Genomic DNA, 16,419 nt, shown 5'->3' on the forward strand with positions numbered 1-16,419 from the left:
GAGATGCTCTGGTAAAGCCTTCTTGTCTTATCTCTTTGCAGGCTTACTGATTGGTGCTGGCTGTGCCCTCTACCCCTTGGGCTGGGACAGTGAGGAAGTCCGGCAGACTTGTGGCTACATTTCTGGCCAGTTTGACCTGGGTAAGCTCTCTTCATGGATGGCATTCCTTTTAGAAAAAGAACCTCATATGAGGTTTCATAGAAGCAGAAACTGGAAAGGTGACAGATGAGAAAAATCCAGCTGGATATTACAGCCAACAGTCATGTGTAACAATATAAATGTATCCATTTATTTAGTGAAGAGTTATTGATAATCTACTGTTTGCCCAGTACTATGATGAGTAGTGTAGATAGAAAGATAAGAAATGACCCTTGCCCTGAAGAGTTTATAATCATTGATTACTTCATTTTTCAAAATCATGTATTTATTACCCATTTCATGGGCTAAAAATAATTCTGTAGAATTTGCAGTCTGAGAAGAGGAGGCAACAAAATAGTCAAGGAAATGATGATAAAAGCTAAGCCATCCAAAGCAGTTTCATGTCAGCGGTCTGATAAAGAGGTGAGAATGGAGTTCAGTCGTGAGCAAAGTGCTGCCTGCGGATTATCAGGATTCGATGGAATCTCCTTGCATGTGAGGAATACAGTGCAGCAAAGGCACAAGGAAGGAATGGGAAAAGCTCATCAGGAGACCACAGGGATTCCAGCAACAGGAAGAGTAAGGTGCCACTCTGATAAATGCAATGATTGGGTGAGAGCTTGCACATTGATAAAGGGCTCTTTTTTTTTTCTTTTTTTTTTTTTTAGGCGAGTCTTGCTCTGCTGCTTAGGCTGGAGAGCTGGAGTGCAATGGTGCAATCTTGGCTCACTGCAACCTGCACCTCCTGGGTTCAAGCAATTCTCTTGCCTCAGCCTCCTGTGTGGCTGGGAATACAGGCACACATGACTAAGATTGTCTAATTTGTGTACTTTTAGTAGAGATGGGATTTCACCATGTTGGTCAAGCTGGTCTGAACACCTGACCTTGTGATCCGCCTGCCTTGGCCTCCCAAAATGCTGGGATTACAGGTGTGAGCCACCACACCTGGCCCTGATAAAGGGCTCTTAACTCAAAAATTTGGTTTTTTTGCAGACTAATAAGAAAATTTCACGTAGTTTTCACTTGTAACCACAGTGTAGTATGTTGCAATGTATAAAATATTTTGCAGATTGCTCCATGGTTTGCATCATTTTAATTTGTAATAATTGAGTAATATTTCACTTGCTTGATAAACTTACATTTACTTAACCACTTTCTTATTTCTTTCTAGCTGGGCATTTAGTCTATTCCAGTTTCTGTTGTTTTAAGACATGTTATTATGAGTAGTTTAATGAATATAAGTGTTTTTCTTACTGAATTATTTTCTTAGAATATTTTTCTAGAATTGGTATCACTAGATCAAAGAATATGAAGGCATAAAACACTTATTGTACAGAAAAGGAAATGTATTTTATCTTCCCCATTGCTAGATTCAAGCCTAAGGCTCCTATAACAGAAGGGAGATTAACAAGAGAAAAGCATACACATTTATTTAAAAGAAAAATTTCGTGACATGGGACTTTTCATAAAGAAATGAAGACTTGGAGAAGCAGGTAAACCTGTACACTTTTAATGCTAGGTTTAATGAAGACGTGAATTGTTGTGGAGAAGCAGATTGGACAAAGTGGGTGTGATCTAGTGGTGATAAGCTGCAGAACTTAGCAAGACCTGTTTGTTCAGATTCCTCTCTGTGTCCTTGTATGGGGAGATAAGAATATTCTTTTCTTCCGTGTATGGTGAGAGCATCTCTCCAATGAAGGTCTTATGGCCTGCTTCAGATGAAGGTCAGGTAATCCTTTTGAGGTTTTATGACATGTGTTAGGAGAGAAGGGCAGTAGGGGAAGGGGAGAGAGACTTTCCTGCTTCTGCTGTTTTCTCAAATGCCAAGGTGTTGCATTTTAGGGTAGCGTGTCCTGAAGCCCATCATTGCTAACTGATATCAAATATATTTTCCTCTACTGTGTGGATGGACAGACGGAGATTCTGATAATTAGTACATAGTTACTACCTTAGACATCTACTTTTTATATTAAATATTTTAAGAAGAAAAACTGTGAGGGAATTGGTCTAATGGCAGTATTACTATACTCCAAATATCAATTTTAAATTTTTATGTTAGAACATCTATGAAAAGATAGATTCTGAGAAAAAGGGACACGTAGGATACAATAACAAAAGTCTGTGAATTTGAAAATGCTGCAATTTTTATTTGACTTCGTGGATGACAGCCACCCTAGTTCTATCAAAAATAATACTGGCTCTTCTAGTAGAGAAGACTGCTCTAAAAACCACCTAATTTGCATGGATAAAACAAATAAGAGATTTCCTTTTGCCTATTCTTCCCTCTTTGATGGCGAGACTTTCCTAAATCTGGTTTAATTTGGGATTGCCATAAATGTAGAGAAGGGGGAGAAAATGCTGAGATTACTGGCGTGCAAAGCTGACTGCCAGCTTTTTTTTCATTTTCTTTTTTGGAAAGCAAACCATGTCTAGGGGAGATATTTTAATACAGTGCTTGGCATTTTTCTTTGCCTGGTGTTTGAGGCATTCTTGGCTGTTCAACACAGGCCTCAACTTGATTATGATCCCGTGTGTGCTGACCTGTTGTTATTGTGTATTGCTATATTAATTAGCAGATTATAATGAAATTCAGGTCCTGTTTTTGCAGTTTTCATTACTGCACCCCAGTATTTTGTATGTCCCAGCATTGTGGAATAAAACTTTGAATGTCAAACTAAACATTGAAAAATATTTGCCTCTTTACTACTGGTAATAGTTATACTCTCTAAACCCATTCTGGCAATTTAAAAAAACTATAAAGTCATTTTCATTTCTGCTCATATGCTTTTAAATTTCCTTAGATTGGTTGATAAGAAAAAAAGAACTGGCATCATCCACAGATGAAATGAGCTCTAGGTTCACTCATAAGTTTTTTGGAGTTTATCAAGGTCTGCTTCTCTATTATGTTTGTGGACTCTTATTTATTCTTTGAATAGAAGACCTAAAGAGAAAATGGCATAGAGATATCTCTAGGCCCATCCCATTTCACTTTCCTTTTTTTTTTTTTTTTTTTTTTTTTTTTTGAGACAGAGTCTCGCTCTGGTGCCTAGGCTGGAGTGCAGTGGAGAGATCTAAGCTCACTGCAACTTCTGCCTCCCAGGTTAAGCAATTCTCAAGCCCCAGCCTCCTGAGTAGCTGGGATTATAGGCACCCACCACCACGCCTAGCTAATTATTGTTGGGTTTTTTTTTTTTACGACGGGGTTTCACCATGTTGGTCAGGCTGGTCTTGAACTCCCGACCTCAGGTGATCCACCCGCCATGGCCTCCAAAGTGCTTGGATTACAGGTGTGAACCACCATGCCTGGCCCAATTATTGTATTTTTTGTAGAGATGGGGTTTCACCATGTTGGCCATGCTGGTCTCCAATCCCTGACCTCAAGTGATCTGCCCACCTCAGCCTCCCAGAGGGCTAGGATTATGGGCATGAGCCACTCCACCTGCTCGTCCCACTTTACAGTCTATGCTTTCTACCTTTTAAAAATCATTACTATTCCCTTGAATGCTAATGAAAGTTGAGCTTCAGTGAATTAGTGAAGTCACAAATTGTGAAGTTAAATGGGAGGGTACCTGGAATAACTGTAGCTAGTTAGCTACAGTGTGAGGTCATGAGTGAGCATTCTTGGTTATGATGGCAGGCTGGGCACAGTGGCTCACACATACAATCCCAGCACTTTGGAAGGCCAAGGCGGGTGGATCACCTGAGGTCAGAAGTTCGAGACCAGCCTGGCCAGCATGAAACCCCATCTCTACTAAAACTACAAAAATCATCCGGGTGTGGTGGCACCCGCCTGTAATCCCAGCTACTCTGGACACCAAGGCAGGAGAATCAGCCAGAACCGGGAAGTGAAGATTGTGGGGAGCCGAGATCACGCTACTGCACTCCAGCCTGGGCAACAGACTAAGACTCTGTCTCAAAAAAAAAAAAAAAAAAAAAAAAGGCTCCAGCAAACATGATGCTTGTCTCTGCCCAACCCTGCCTCTCCGATTCTAAGAATCCAAGTTTGTTTCTGCCTCTTAAAGAGACAGCACATAGACAGATCTTCCTCCCAAGGGTTGTGAAGTTTCGATGTTATTAAAGCTCACGCCCTTCTTATTGGGAATACGTGTCTCTTTTTTGGCATGCTGTTTTTGATATGTTGTTACTCTGCGATCTGGAGCATCCTGAAAGAAATAATTGCTTTTGCTCCTACATGGAAGAGTATTTAAGTAGTGCTTTTATCTCAATTAGTCAGCCAACAAGTATGTATGGAGTGCTTATAATGTGCCAGCCCGTGGGCTAGGTGCTGGGGATGTGGCATCAGCAATGAGTAAAAAATGGCACTATTCACTGCCCTGAGGGAACCTAAAATTAGCAAGGGAAGCAGATGTTCAAAACATAATATACACCTGAAGTATCTCAGAAAGGAAAAGTTTTGGGTGCCATATGGAAATTGTGGTTGACTGGCCGACATATTCTACACTAGTTGGTGCATGTAAGCCAGAGGTTGGCCAACACTTCTATAAAGGATCTGATCATATCTTCAGTTTTGTAAGGTATTTGGTCTCTATTGCAGCTACTTAATGCTGCAGAAAAGATAGATGGTCCCAATAGAATTTTATTTTTATTTTTTTTTATAATTTCAACTTTTATTTTCAATTCAGTGGATGCATGTGCAAGTTGATTACATGGGTATATTGCTTGATGCTGAGATTTGGGGTATGATTGATCTCACTACCCAGGTAATGAGCATAATAGCCAAGAGCTAGTTTTCAACCCTTGACCCCCTCCCTTCTTCCCTCATAGTAGTTCCCAGTGTCTATTGTTGCCACATATATGTCCATGAGTACATAGTATTTAGCTCCCACTTATTAATATAAACAAGCATATGCAGTATTTGGTTTTCTGTTTTTGTGTTTACTCACTTAGGATAATGGCTGTATCCGTGTTGCTGCAAAGGACATGATTTTATTCCTTTTTATGCCTGTGTAGTATTCCATGGTGTATATGTACCACATTTTCTGTATTCCAATCCACCATTGATGGAAACCAAAGTTGATTCCATGTCCTTGCTATTGTGAAGAGTACTGTGATGAACGTATGGGGTACATGGGTCTTTTGGTAGAATTATATATATATATATATATATATATATATATATATATATATACACACACACACACACACACACACATACACACACACACACATACATACACACACACCCAGTAAGGGGAATGCTGGGTTGAATGGTACCTCTTTTTTAAGTTCTTTGAGACATCTCCAAACTGCTTTCCATTCCACAGTGGCTGAACTCATTCACATTCCCGCCAGCAGTGTATAAGCATTCTTTTTTCTCCATAGCCTCGCCAGCATCTGTTGTTTTCTGACTTTTTAGTAATAGCCATTCTGACTGGTGTGAAAGGGTATGATCATTATGTTTTTGATTTCTATTTCTTTGATAATTGGACGTTGAGCAATTAGTGATGTTGAGCATTTTCTCATGTTTGTTAGCCTCTTGCCAATTAAACTTTATTTACAAAAACAAGCAGTGGAGCCACAGTTTGACAGTCCCTGATCTCAGGCAAAGAATACCTCTGGCGTGCCAGAAATGGTTACGTTTCAGCTGTGCTCATTTATTAATCCCTGCAGCTCTCAGGGCAGCTGGTCAGGACCCAGGACAGTTTAAGACTCTGCACTGAGCAACCCCATCCAACTACCCAAGTACGCTGCATAAATACTACAGTTTTCGGTGGCAGTGGGGAGGAAGGTGGCAAACACTGTACCTCAGCCTTGGTCACCCAACCCCTAACACTGGCGTGGAATAGAAAGGCTTAGGCTCATTTGAACCAGTGAGTCTAGAGGCATCTTGGGGAAGATGGGATCCCACGCCTAAGGGGAAAGCCACACATTCCTGGCTTTCCTGCCTCTGGCAGCCCCCTCTGACCATGGGGACCTGCAGGAGTAAGCAGCCTGTGGGGTAGAGGTGAGCAGAGAAGCCAGAGTGTGTGGAGCAGTCATCCCTGAAGCTGGCCTTCCCTAGGAACGTCCATCCTCACTGACACACAGTAATTTATTTCCATGTTGGATGATGTTTGAGGCCTGTTGAGTGTTACTTGGAACTGAAAGTAGACCAACTTATATTTAGTTGCTATCTCATATTTCAAGGGGACCTGACCTCACCTGGGAGCTTCCTCAGGAGGTATTGTGCAGGCAGAGCTCTCAGCCCATGTAGGATCTAGGTAGGTAAAGGGTTTCAGCCTGGATGTGGTTTGGGGTGACCTGGAGAGGTAGGTTGCAGAGGGCAGGAGGAAAAGTCGGGAATGAGGCTACTTTATGTACTGCTTCTCTGTTTGGACAGGTTTTAATTCCCAGTATCAGCCATGGTACAAAATAATACTTTATTTAGTTTTAGAGACCAAGAAGAGCCTCTCAAGATCAAAACATTTAAACCAAGTTCAAAAATGTAAGTAATAGGCAAGAAGGACTTTATAAAAACCTCACATTTGTGGTTGTAGTATAATGTATAGGAATCTGCAATAACCTACTTAAAAAAAAATTCTTTTCCTTAGAAAGGAGAATTGGAGAGAAATTCTTTTTATATGCCTTTAAAAACAATTTTATAATCGTATTGATTCTTTCTCAAGCATGTCTATATTTTATTACGTGCAAACGTCTGAAGCAATCTTGCAAAAAGCGTTCCCTTTCACAAATCAGACTGTTACTCTGCTCACTTTTGTATCACGCTAATTTATGAAGAAGCGAGGAGTCGGTGTGATTCCACATATTTTTTAAAACAGAGAAACAAGAGTTCAGGCAGGTTGCATAATTCTATCATTTGTGGTTTAAACAAGTATCCCATGTGATTTAGGTGCAAGTGGTCAGTGAGTGTACTTTGAAAACAATTGTCTTTAGTTGTATAGAATGTTTTTTTTGTTTTGTACATTGCCTTGCTTAACAAACATTCATTACGTTTTGTATAGACTAGGATGCTTTAGGTTCAGGTTACAAAAGTCTGGCTTAAACAGGCCAAAAACAAAGATGACATGTAAGATCTCTCATTATAGCAAGGCAGGAGCAAAGGTGAGCTGCAGACTTGACTGACTCGGGAGCTCAAAGATGTTTTCTGGGGCCATGTTCAGGATGAACTGTTTGTAGATTGGCTGTAACCATCGCCGCCCGCAGGCTGGCTTCATTTTACATTGGTCCTCCCCATGGTTGTAAGTGTGTTTGGCACTCAGGGCTCTAAACATCCTTGTTCATGCCAAAAGGAGAGGACAAGCTTCTCCCCAGGAATGGAAGCAAAGTCTCTCTCCTCACTCTAGTTGGGCCAGCTTGGTCATCTGTCCACTCAAAGAGATCATGGCTGCCAGGGAATGCCACGTCCTTCTTATGGTTCAGCTTAGATGCATGTAGACTTTTATACGACTCGATTTTACTGAGAAGTAGTGGGATTTGTGAGAGGAAGATGAGGTAAAGAGGAGAAAAGGCACTTCAGTCTTTTCTTTCTTTTTCAGACTTCATTGTCTGTGGTCCTCCATCAGTGTAGCCTGTGATTGTGGACAGAGGGTCAGTCATAGCACATGTTAACAGTGCTGATTTTATTTATTACTTTTTGAGAGAATAAACAGTACCAGTAATAAAAATATGTCACATAGCATCTGGCACATAATAAAAGCCCACTCATGTTTGCAACTGGACAGGACCATTTTAATGCATATTTGATGATCAATCTTTATTATCCCTTTTACATTCCACAACAGTAAGTTTGGATTTACACATTAAGCATAAGGGCTTTATAATCAGGTTATCCAATTGATTTAATTCATGCCTCAGAGATATTCCCATCCACCAAAGACTTTTCTAATTATATCCTTGTGATCAAAAGTAGTGTTTCAATTAATTTGTCTCGCTATTTTGCCAAGTAAATTTGAGTAATTATTGCTTTCATTTTGCTATTCAATTTGATTAAGAAGCCATCATGTTTCCTGTTCTTGAAATTATGCTCTGGCTTCTTAAGAGCAGAACCATAAGCTCATAATTCAGAGCCTCTCAGTGTTGAAAAAGATGAGTCTGTTTCTTGCAATTTTCAAAGAAAGAAAGAAATTTCTTCTACTCTAATTTGAACAGTGACCATCCCATATCTCTCTGGACACACGTGCTTTAGCTCTTTGACTCCTGACTCATGCTGTCTCATCTCTCGAATCTAATCAGACTTGAGAAAAAGCTCTTTGGAATTTCTGGGTAGGTAAGTTGGGTACAAATACAAACAAAAGTATAATATTTTTTTTAAATTTTGAACTTTTGGTGTGAGTGGGTTCCTCTCAAGCAAGAGAACCTGCTATTGATCTCTGTGACAGTATCAATTTTGGACAGAAGCTGGAAGGCTCCTATGACTCCTGTGGACTTTTGGGGTTGCTTCATGCTCAGGCAGGCCAAGCAGCTGAGGCTCTGTGCAGTTTCTGTGGGCATCTGAGTTGTGTGCCAGAGCAGGGGTCTCCCGACTCAAGCAGCAAGTGTTGGCAGAGGGTAGAAGTTAAAAGTATGTATCACTGAGCTCAGGAAGAGACTCCTAACACTTGATGCATTGGTCATTGCTTAGAGTAAATGGATTATTCCATTATGAGATTGCTATTTGGGAGGTTGGTTAATAGTAAGGTATTGAATATGCATTGAAATGTAGGCAAATTTAAGGTCATTAATGCAGCAATGATGTCCCACCTCCCAAATGCCTATTAAGTGAATGCTTTCCAAATTTTTGACACTTAAATCCAAGTCACTGGAAGTCATTTAGAAGGTCCAGCATGAGCCTGGATTCCCTCACCCAGAGCTCTAGCACAGGAGAATGACAGGAAAGCCAGGCAGCTGCTGTGAATTCAACAAAGACCCAAATTGGGTAGGAACCCATGGGGGCCACTCAGGAACTTGGCTCCAAATGATTCAGGGAAACTTCTGCAGGCTGAAGGAGCCCACCATGGCCAATAATGACATGACGGGGCAGCGTGTCCAGGTACCTCCAAGGCAACAATCATCAGGTTTTCTGGTTACTCAGCCTTTCTTAGAGGCCTCTTTCCATCAGGTGAAGAGTTTTCTGCCTTTACTCCAGAGGTAGAGAGAATGCCACATTCTTTTAGGGGGCGTTCATTCAGCCTGCCCATTCCAGTAGGTTCCACATTATCAAAATCAGGGCAGAAACATCTCTACTTTGTAACTTAGGAAATACCTCTTATCCCGCTTTGGGAAAAAGGACCCCATTCTGTACAATCACAGATCAAATTTGATCTGCTTCCCTACACACAGCTTTCCAGGTCGAGATGAACCTGTGGGATAGGATTTTCAGAGCCTAGCTTGGGGTTTGGTGTTCGATAGATTCACTTACTTCCTCAGCAAATATTTATTAAGCACATTCTAGGCATCCAAAGTTGTGCCACAAACAAAATTGTAAATAAGATAGACATGATTCTTACTGGCATGCTATATATCTGCCATCTATTGAATGGTTAAAAAATTTGGAGGGAGAATAAGACGAAAGGAAAGGGGGAAGGAGGGAAGGAAGGAAGGGAAGGAAGGGAGGGGAGGGAGGGAGGGAAGGAAAGGAGGAAAACAACCTGCTTTGAATTTTGTGATCATAGAAACAGCAGCTGCTATCATGTTTCTGTATATATTTTCCCACTTATGTCCTGGCAAGAATCATGGCATCACTCTTTAAAAGACTAATGGCCTAACCACCTCCCAGGAAAAAAAAAAAAAAAAAAAAAAAGAAATCCGAGTTAGGATCATCGTTTAAAGAACAAGATACAGATACCCTGATAGGTGGGAAAATATATCTATAAATTGTTTTACATTTTGTTTTCTCAAGTCTTTCTTGGCTTGGTTATTTCAGTGTGGATCATTCTTACTCTTTTATTTATGTGTTTGTAAAGCTTCATTCAGTAGCTTGCAGAGATTTATAGCAGGGGAATTCAGCAATTGTGGGAAAACAGAAATCTGTTAGAAAACCTGTGGGAAATAAGATTTCTTGAAATATGGCTACAAAACTATTGGGGAGAATATGGTAGTCTCCCGTTTAAAGATTCTTCTTCATTTTTTAAAATGTTGTTCTTTTATTAGGTTTTTGTTGTTGTTGTTGTTGTTGTTTTTAAAGATGTACCTGAGTTTGCCTTTTCAGATAGAAAGTACTTAAGGACATTTAAGAAACTGAGCTGTTTTATTCTAATTATTTTTTGTATTATTTGCTTTCAACTATTCTTTTTTTTTTTTCTTGGCAACAACCAACCCGCTACCATACTAACCATTATATTCTTTCCCATCACTTCAGCCAGAATATATCAAATATAAAACAGAAAGAAGCTCCTTTTTAACATTAGTGGCTATGTTGTCACACACTCATTCCTGAGAGCTGTGGACATTTATAGAATGCTGTTGCCCTTGTACTGAGAAATCAAGACTCAAGTTATTTTTTTTGCTTTTTCTGGTATCGCAGTTGTTGCTTTGCAGTTGCTCACAGTTACTGATTATTCATTGTAGTCATGAATGATACCTGTTTCTCTTTATTATCTCACTTCCAATTTGTGCCCTTTCTAAAGATCATAAATCATTTTAAAATCATTCAATGAAGCAACACTCTTCAGTTCTCTTTTCTGAGGATTTTGTATCTTTTTTTTTTTTTTTTTTTGAGATGGAATCTTGGTTGCCAGGTTGGAGTGCACTGGCACAATCTTGGCTCATTGCAATCTCCTCCTCCCGGGTTCAAGCAATTCTCCTATCTCAGCCTCCCGAGTAGCTGAGACTATAGGCATGAACCACCACAGCCAGCTAATTTTTGTATTTTTAGTAGAGATGGATTTCACCATGTTGGCCAGGATTGTCTCGGTCTCTTTACCTCATGATCTGTTTGCCTCAGCTTCCTGAATTGCTGGGATTACAGGTATGTGGTTTTTTTTTTTTTTTTTTGAGATAAAGTCTTGCTCTGTTACCCACTGAAAACTTCGCCTTCCGGGCTCAACTGATTCTCCTGTCTCACCCTACTCAATAGCTGGGGTTACAGCCATGCACCACAGTGCTCTGCTAATTTTTGTAATTTTTAGTAAAAACAGGGTTTCACCATGGTAGCCAGGCTGGTCTTGAACTCCTGGCCTCAAGTGATCCGCCAGCCTTGGCCTCCCAAAGTGCTGGGATTACAGGTGTGAGCCACTATGCCTGGCCGGATTTTATATCTTTGAAGCACTGATGTTTATGTGTTCTGGCTAGTAGTTTTTAACCGCCTGATTCGGGGTCATGTTTTGGATAGCTGGAGATGTTATTAATGCTTATGTGATATCTGGCTAAGTAAGCTAGTTTGGGTTAGCAACTTAATGTTGTGATGACACTGGTAAAAGAGTTAAATGTTACGGCAGCCTTTGATCTTCAGATTGATTTTAATGTAAGGTCTCCAGACCATTTAAGTGGCTCATAGTCTATCAACAGGCTTCAGAAAAATCAAGAACCTACTGAAATGCTGTGCAATTTTTATAGACTTTTGGACATGTGTTTTTTTTTTTTTTTCTGGAGAGAGTACTCATAGTTTTTTGTTATTATTCAAATGAATTCTTGGCACCTAAAGACTTAGAACCTCTAGTAAACAACATTTGGAGGTCTCAACGTGAGAAAGCTTAGAGATCTGAACTCTAGACCTAACTTCCCAACAGTCCTCGAATCCCCACAGAAAGCTAGAACATGATTGAACCCTTTTGACTTGATTTCATTATCTATGAAAATATTTGTTAAGGGATATTGTAGAGAAAAGCACCTCTGCTTACAAGAAGCATTATGCAAATAACTACTCCCATGTAACAGTTCCTTTTTATTTTTATTTTTTAAGGCATTTTTGTCTTTTTTTTATTATTTCAGTTTTTGTTTTAGATTCAGGGGTACATGTTCCAGATTGTTACATGGATATATTGTGTAACACTGAAGTTTGGGGTACAAATGGTCCTATCTCCCAGGTAGGGAATATAGTACCCCATAGGTAGTTTTTCAGCCCATACCTTTCCCTCTCACCTCACTCTAGTGGTTCCCTGTATCTGTTGTTCCCATGTTTATATCTATGCCATGTACCAGTTCTAATTCAAAATCATATTTGTGAAAATGAGTGTTCAGCATTCCTAGTGAACTGAATATGCATCCACTTAGGATCTTAGCCAATTTCATTAGTGCTGCTGTTGGAGATGGTTCCTCACAGATCTCTGTGTCTTGGCACAACTTGTCAGCAGAGACACACTATTCTGAACTATCTTTTCAAAGATGTTTGTATAGTAAATAGTCTTGAAAGTAGAGCAGAGGACAGGTATGTTTAGTGTCCATTATAATAAAAATAATACTTTCTCTGAGGCAAATAAAGATTGGGCAGATTTTCTTGCAGTCCATTATAAAAGATTCAAGTTCCCTTAGTTTGGGTTCCTCATCTGTGACCCGAACCCCTTATGTTTGCTACATTCATCTGGGCTGTTTTGCTTCAGCCCCTGTAAGGAGAGGATTGCAAGGGGACTGGACATAAACATGAAGCTCGTGCTACCTGTGAGTAATTCAGTCCTTTGTCTCTGATCCAGGAGTCTCCTATTTTTTACCAGCATTCACAAAATTGTGATAGTATAACTTGTTAAATTGCAAATAAACTATCAAACCCTTCACAGTTCTTGACACTACTGTTGCAATGCCTATAGTTCCTTGAAAAATATTTCATCATAGACAGTGATATATGCATATTATTTAAGGGAAGCCACAACTCAAGTGTGTACTCCAGAGTGGATACTCATGGATGCTAGTTCGAGTGCTTCTATTATTCATATCTTGACCAACACTGAAAGCTTTACTAATTACCATAGCAGTGGTCAAAATGGTAGAATTAGTTTTTATTAAATAGTATGATGAATGTTAAAAAATGGGCTTTCATTGGTGAAATTAAAGATAAGAATGTGGATTGGTAGAATCCACATAAGTAGTTAGAGACACTTCCTATTGTGGCTTGAAGAGATTTAAGCATTCATCCAGCCATAGTATTATCACTGTAAATCTGAGTGATATTCAAAATATTTAATAATCAACATGTCATACACTGTGAAATGTGAGCTAAAACAAATGCTGGCCACGTGCAGAGGTAGGTTCCCATGGGGCCCTCCTTTGCCAGGCATTAGCTCTTTGGATTCTGGGATGTGAGGCAAGGATTCCCTAAGGTTTCCAAGGGAAGAAAGGATTTTGGGGGAACTTGGGGCAGGTGGCTATTTACCTACAGACAGAGGTACATATTTCAGTATTTTGTTACCCATACAGCCTTACTGATGCATTCCATCTGTGCCCTCACTATTCTTAGGAATGATCATCCTTAAAGCATTCAGTTTCTAGTCTTTGGTTTTGAAGATTTCTGGTTGTTTGTTGCCAGAGAATACAGAATCCTGCCTTGGAAACTTGCTGCATTTTCCCTGGTAATTTTTTCAAGAAGTTGGTAGTCCAAATACCTAAAAAGAGAGCTAGGACTTAACTAGCTACCAGGCCAGTTTGATCTTTTGTGCCTGCTTTTTGATGGCTGTTTGTTGAATAAGCATCTGTATGTGTAGGAGGATTTGATCTGAGATTTGCTTTCATTGTAAGTTGGAAATGAGATTGTGGAAAAGTAGCTTACCATGTCTCACACTTTTTCAACAGATTGTAATTTACTGAAAAGAGTCTTGAGGCTGTGCTTGACCAAATTAAATGAGGTTCATTCCCAAGAGCTACTGTACAAGCAAAAAGGAATCATCAAGGAAAACCTTTTAGATTGAGGGTGGCTAATCAACATCAAAGCAGTGCCTGGTGCAATTCAGTTCTATGTAACCGGATACCTAGAGAGTATATTCAGAGACTGCTTGGTGACCAGTGGAAGTATGACCAGTATAGGCAAGGGAGGGCAGATAAATGACATCAGGATGAAATATAGCACTTCTTCACATGGGTTTATAGGAAAATGGCTGCAGCCATAGTTCACATGAAGGAGCAACAATTAGAGACAGACTGGGTCTTTTCACACTCTCTTCTGGGCAGTCATGAGTCACAGGAGCTGGGTTTCAGGTATTTCCAGCCTTTATAAATAGCAGCTACAGAGAGAAACTGAAGGATAATCTTTATCACCAAACAGTGATAAATCCACATAGTCAGGCTAAATAAAGCCCGACTGGTTATCTCAGCCACCCCCACCTGGAGATCAGATTCCGTGTCAGTTCACAGTGTGAACTCAAAGGCTACCACTATATATAGAGCCAAGGTGTTTGCCTTATCATCTTAACAGTCCATGTTCTTTAAAGAAACTTTTAGGATGGATTTAGTGCTAAGGGACAAGGATTAATAGCAGCTGTGCTAGCAGATATAGCTGGCCACACAAGACAAAGGGTAAACCATTTTTTTATGTGTTAAGTGGCACAAATGTATATGTTAAGAAAACTATCCACCGGGCCACAGAACAGAGGTCCATTTGATTGCTGTGATCATAAGAATTCGCAAGCTGTTCCACTCGTCCTGCTGAAACGTGGTTCTGTTCCTTGAGGAGCCAGGGTATTTCTGTTTCTTTTGCCATTTCTCTGCATGGGGGGAATGATAAGTAGGCAAAGCATCTGCCACGCTTTCTATGGCATGTGCTTCCTACTAGGATTTCAGGATGGAATGACACAGGGCCTTTACTCAGTGGAATTTGGGAGGAAGGACCCTGAATGGATCAGATGGAAGAAAAAGTAATTAGGTTTGGTGTGGTAGGAAAGGGCAACCCCACAGGACTCTAGATAAGAGCGGAAATGAAGAGAGTTTGTTCCTGTGCAGCCATACCTAGCCACATCACCTGGACGTCTAGTTCTCAGATCCTCCAGGGCCAGTTTCTCTGACTGGCCCATCTCTACTCTCTTCCCTGCCACATAACCCCACCCCTTTTGTTTTATATTGATCTTATTTTCACAAGAAGTTTACTTATATTGACATGAACTACAGTCACACATTATAATGATGTTTCAGTTAATGAGGGGTCGCATGTGTGATGGTGGACCCACCAGATTAGGATGGAGCTATGTAATGGAGTAGGCTATACCATCTAGGTTTGTGTAAGTACACTCTATGATGTTTGCAGAATGACAGAATCTCCTAATAATGCATTAGGAGGATGTATCCCCACTGTTAAGCAATAAATGTCCCAATGTATGTATGTCTCAACGTCCTGGTTTGTTGATAAAAAAGTTTTATTGTTTTTTTCCCACAAATTTATAGCTTTTTATTCTGGGTGTGTAAAATTAAAAGGGCAGGCAGGTAATTATGTGCTATATGTACCCAAAGAGTCAGGACTGTACTTTTCGATAAGAATAACCCAGCATCACCAGCTTGCTTTAGACTGGGAGCCAGGAAATAACAAATTACAAAGACTCAGCTGTAGAAGAGAACACATTCCACACACATGGGAAAGCCCTGTAGGTGTCTTGGGCAGCAGCGCTCTCATTGGGAAAGTATAGGAGATGGCTTACACCAGGGGTTGGCAAACTATGGGCCAAATCTAGTCTGCATGTTTTTGTAAATCAGATTTTATGGGAGCAAAGCCATGCTCATTCGTTTATTTGGTGACTGTGGTTGCTTTTAAACTACAATATTTACTATCTGGCTTCTTTCAGAATAAGGTTGCCAACCCATGACCTAAATGATCCTTCTCCTAGGTCCCTCTGGCCCTAGAATCTGTGATGCTGTGATGCTCTGGGTGGCAGAAGTGACAAGGACAAAGTCAAAAGGACGCAGAAATGGAGGTGTAATGCACTGCCTTTTGACAAGGCTTGAATTTAAAAGAGGCTCTGTCCTGTTCAGGTCTAATCCCTTTCGTCTAATCCTGCCTTCCATCCCTTCTGCCTTCCTGTCTGCCAGGAGCACTCACAGCTGGAGCTGCCTGGGGATGACTTTGATTGCACAAAGAAATCCGTAGTCTCTCTCTTTAGAAGACAGGCTTTGCTTATATAAAATCCTTCAAATACATCAGCTGGAAAAATCCCCTTTTTTCAGTGGGAAATATTGTTTCCCACATAGAATATTTTACTGCTTTACCTTGCCAGGCTGGGGAAATTTTATGGAGGAAAATGGGCTCTCTGTGCCCCCATGCGTGGCCCTCATCCTCTGGGCAGCTCCTGCTAGAGAAGATGGATGGCACTTTCTTTCTTCCCCGCTGGACACGGGTCCTACCCACTTGTCCACCTCCTATATTGTCTCACAGGAACATTGTATGATTTGTACTGGGATGTCATCTTTATTTAATTGATTCAATTTGTAGGT

General features: G+C 40.4%; 1 protein-coding gene across 1 annotated transcript in view; it reads left to right on the top strand.

Annotated features, from left to right (window-relative positions):
- Positions 1-16,419, top strand: part of LHFPL6 (LHFPL tetraspan subfamily member 6) — a 256,550-nt gene that overhangs the window by 222,955 nt on the left and 17,176 nt on the right. The window contains exon 3 of the mRNA XM_003934397.4: positions 42-140. Within this exon, the coding sequence (XP_003934446.1) occupies positions 42-140 (99 nt within the window). The remainder of the gene's footprint in view (positions 1-41; positions 141-16,419) is intronic.

Source organism: Saimiri boliviensis, chromosome 16 (genome assembly GCF_048565385.1).
Source record: "Saimiri boliviensis isolate mSaiBol1 chromosome 16, mSaiBol1.pri, whole genome shotgun sequence".
NCBI classification, from domain to species: domain Eukaryota; kingdom Metazoa; phylum Chordata; class Mammalia; order Primates; family Cebidae; genus Saimiri; species Saimiri boliviensis.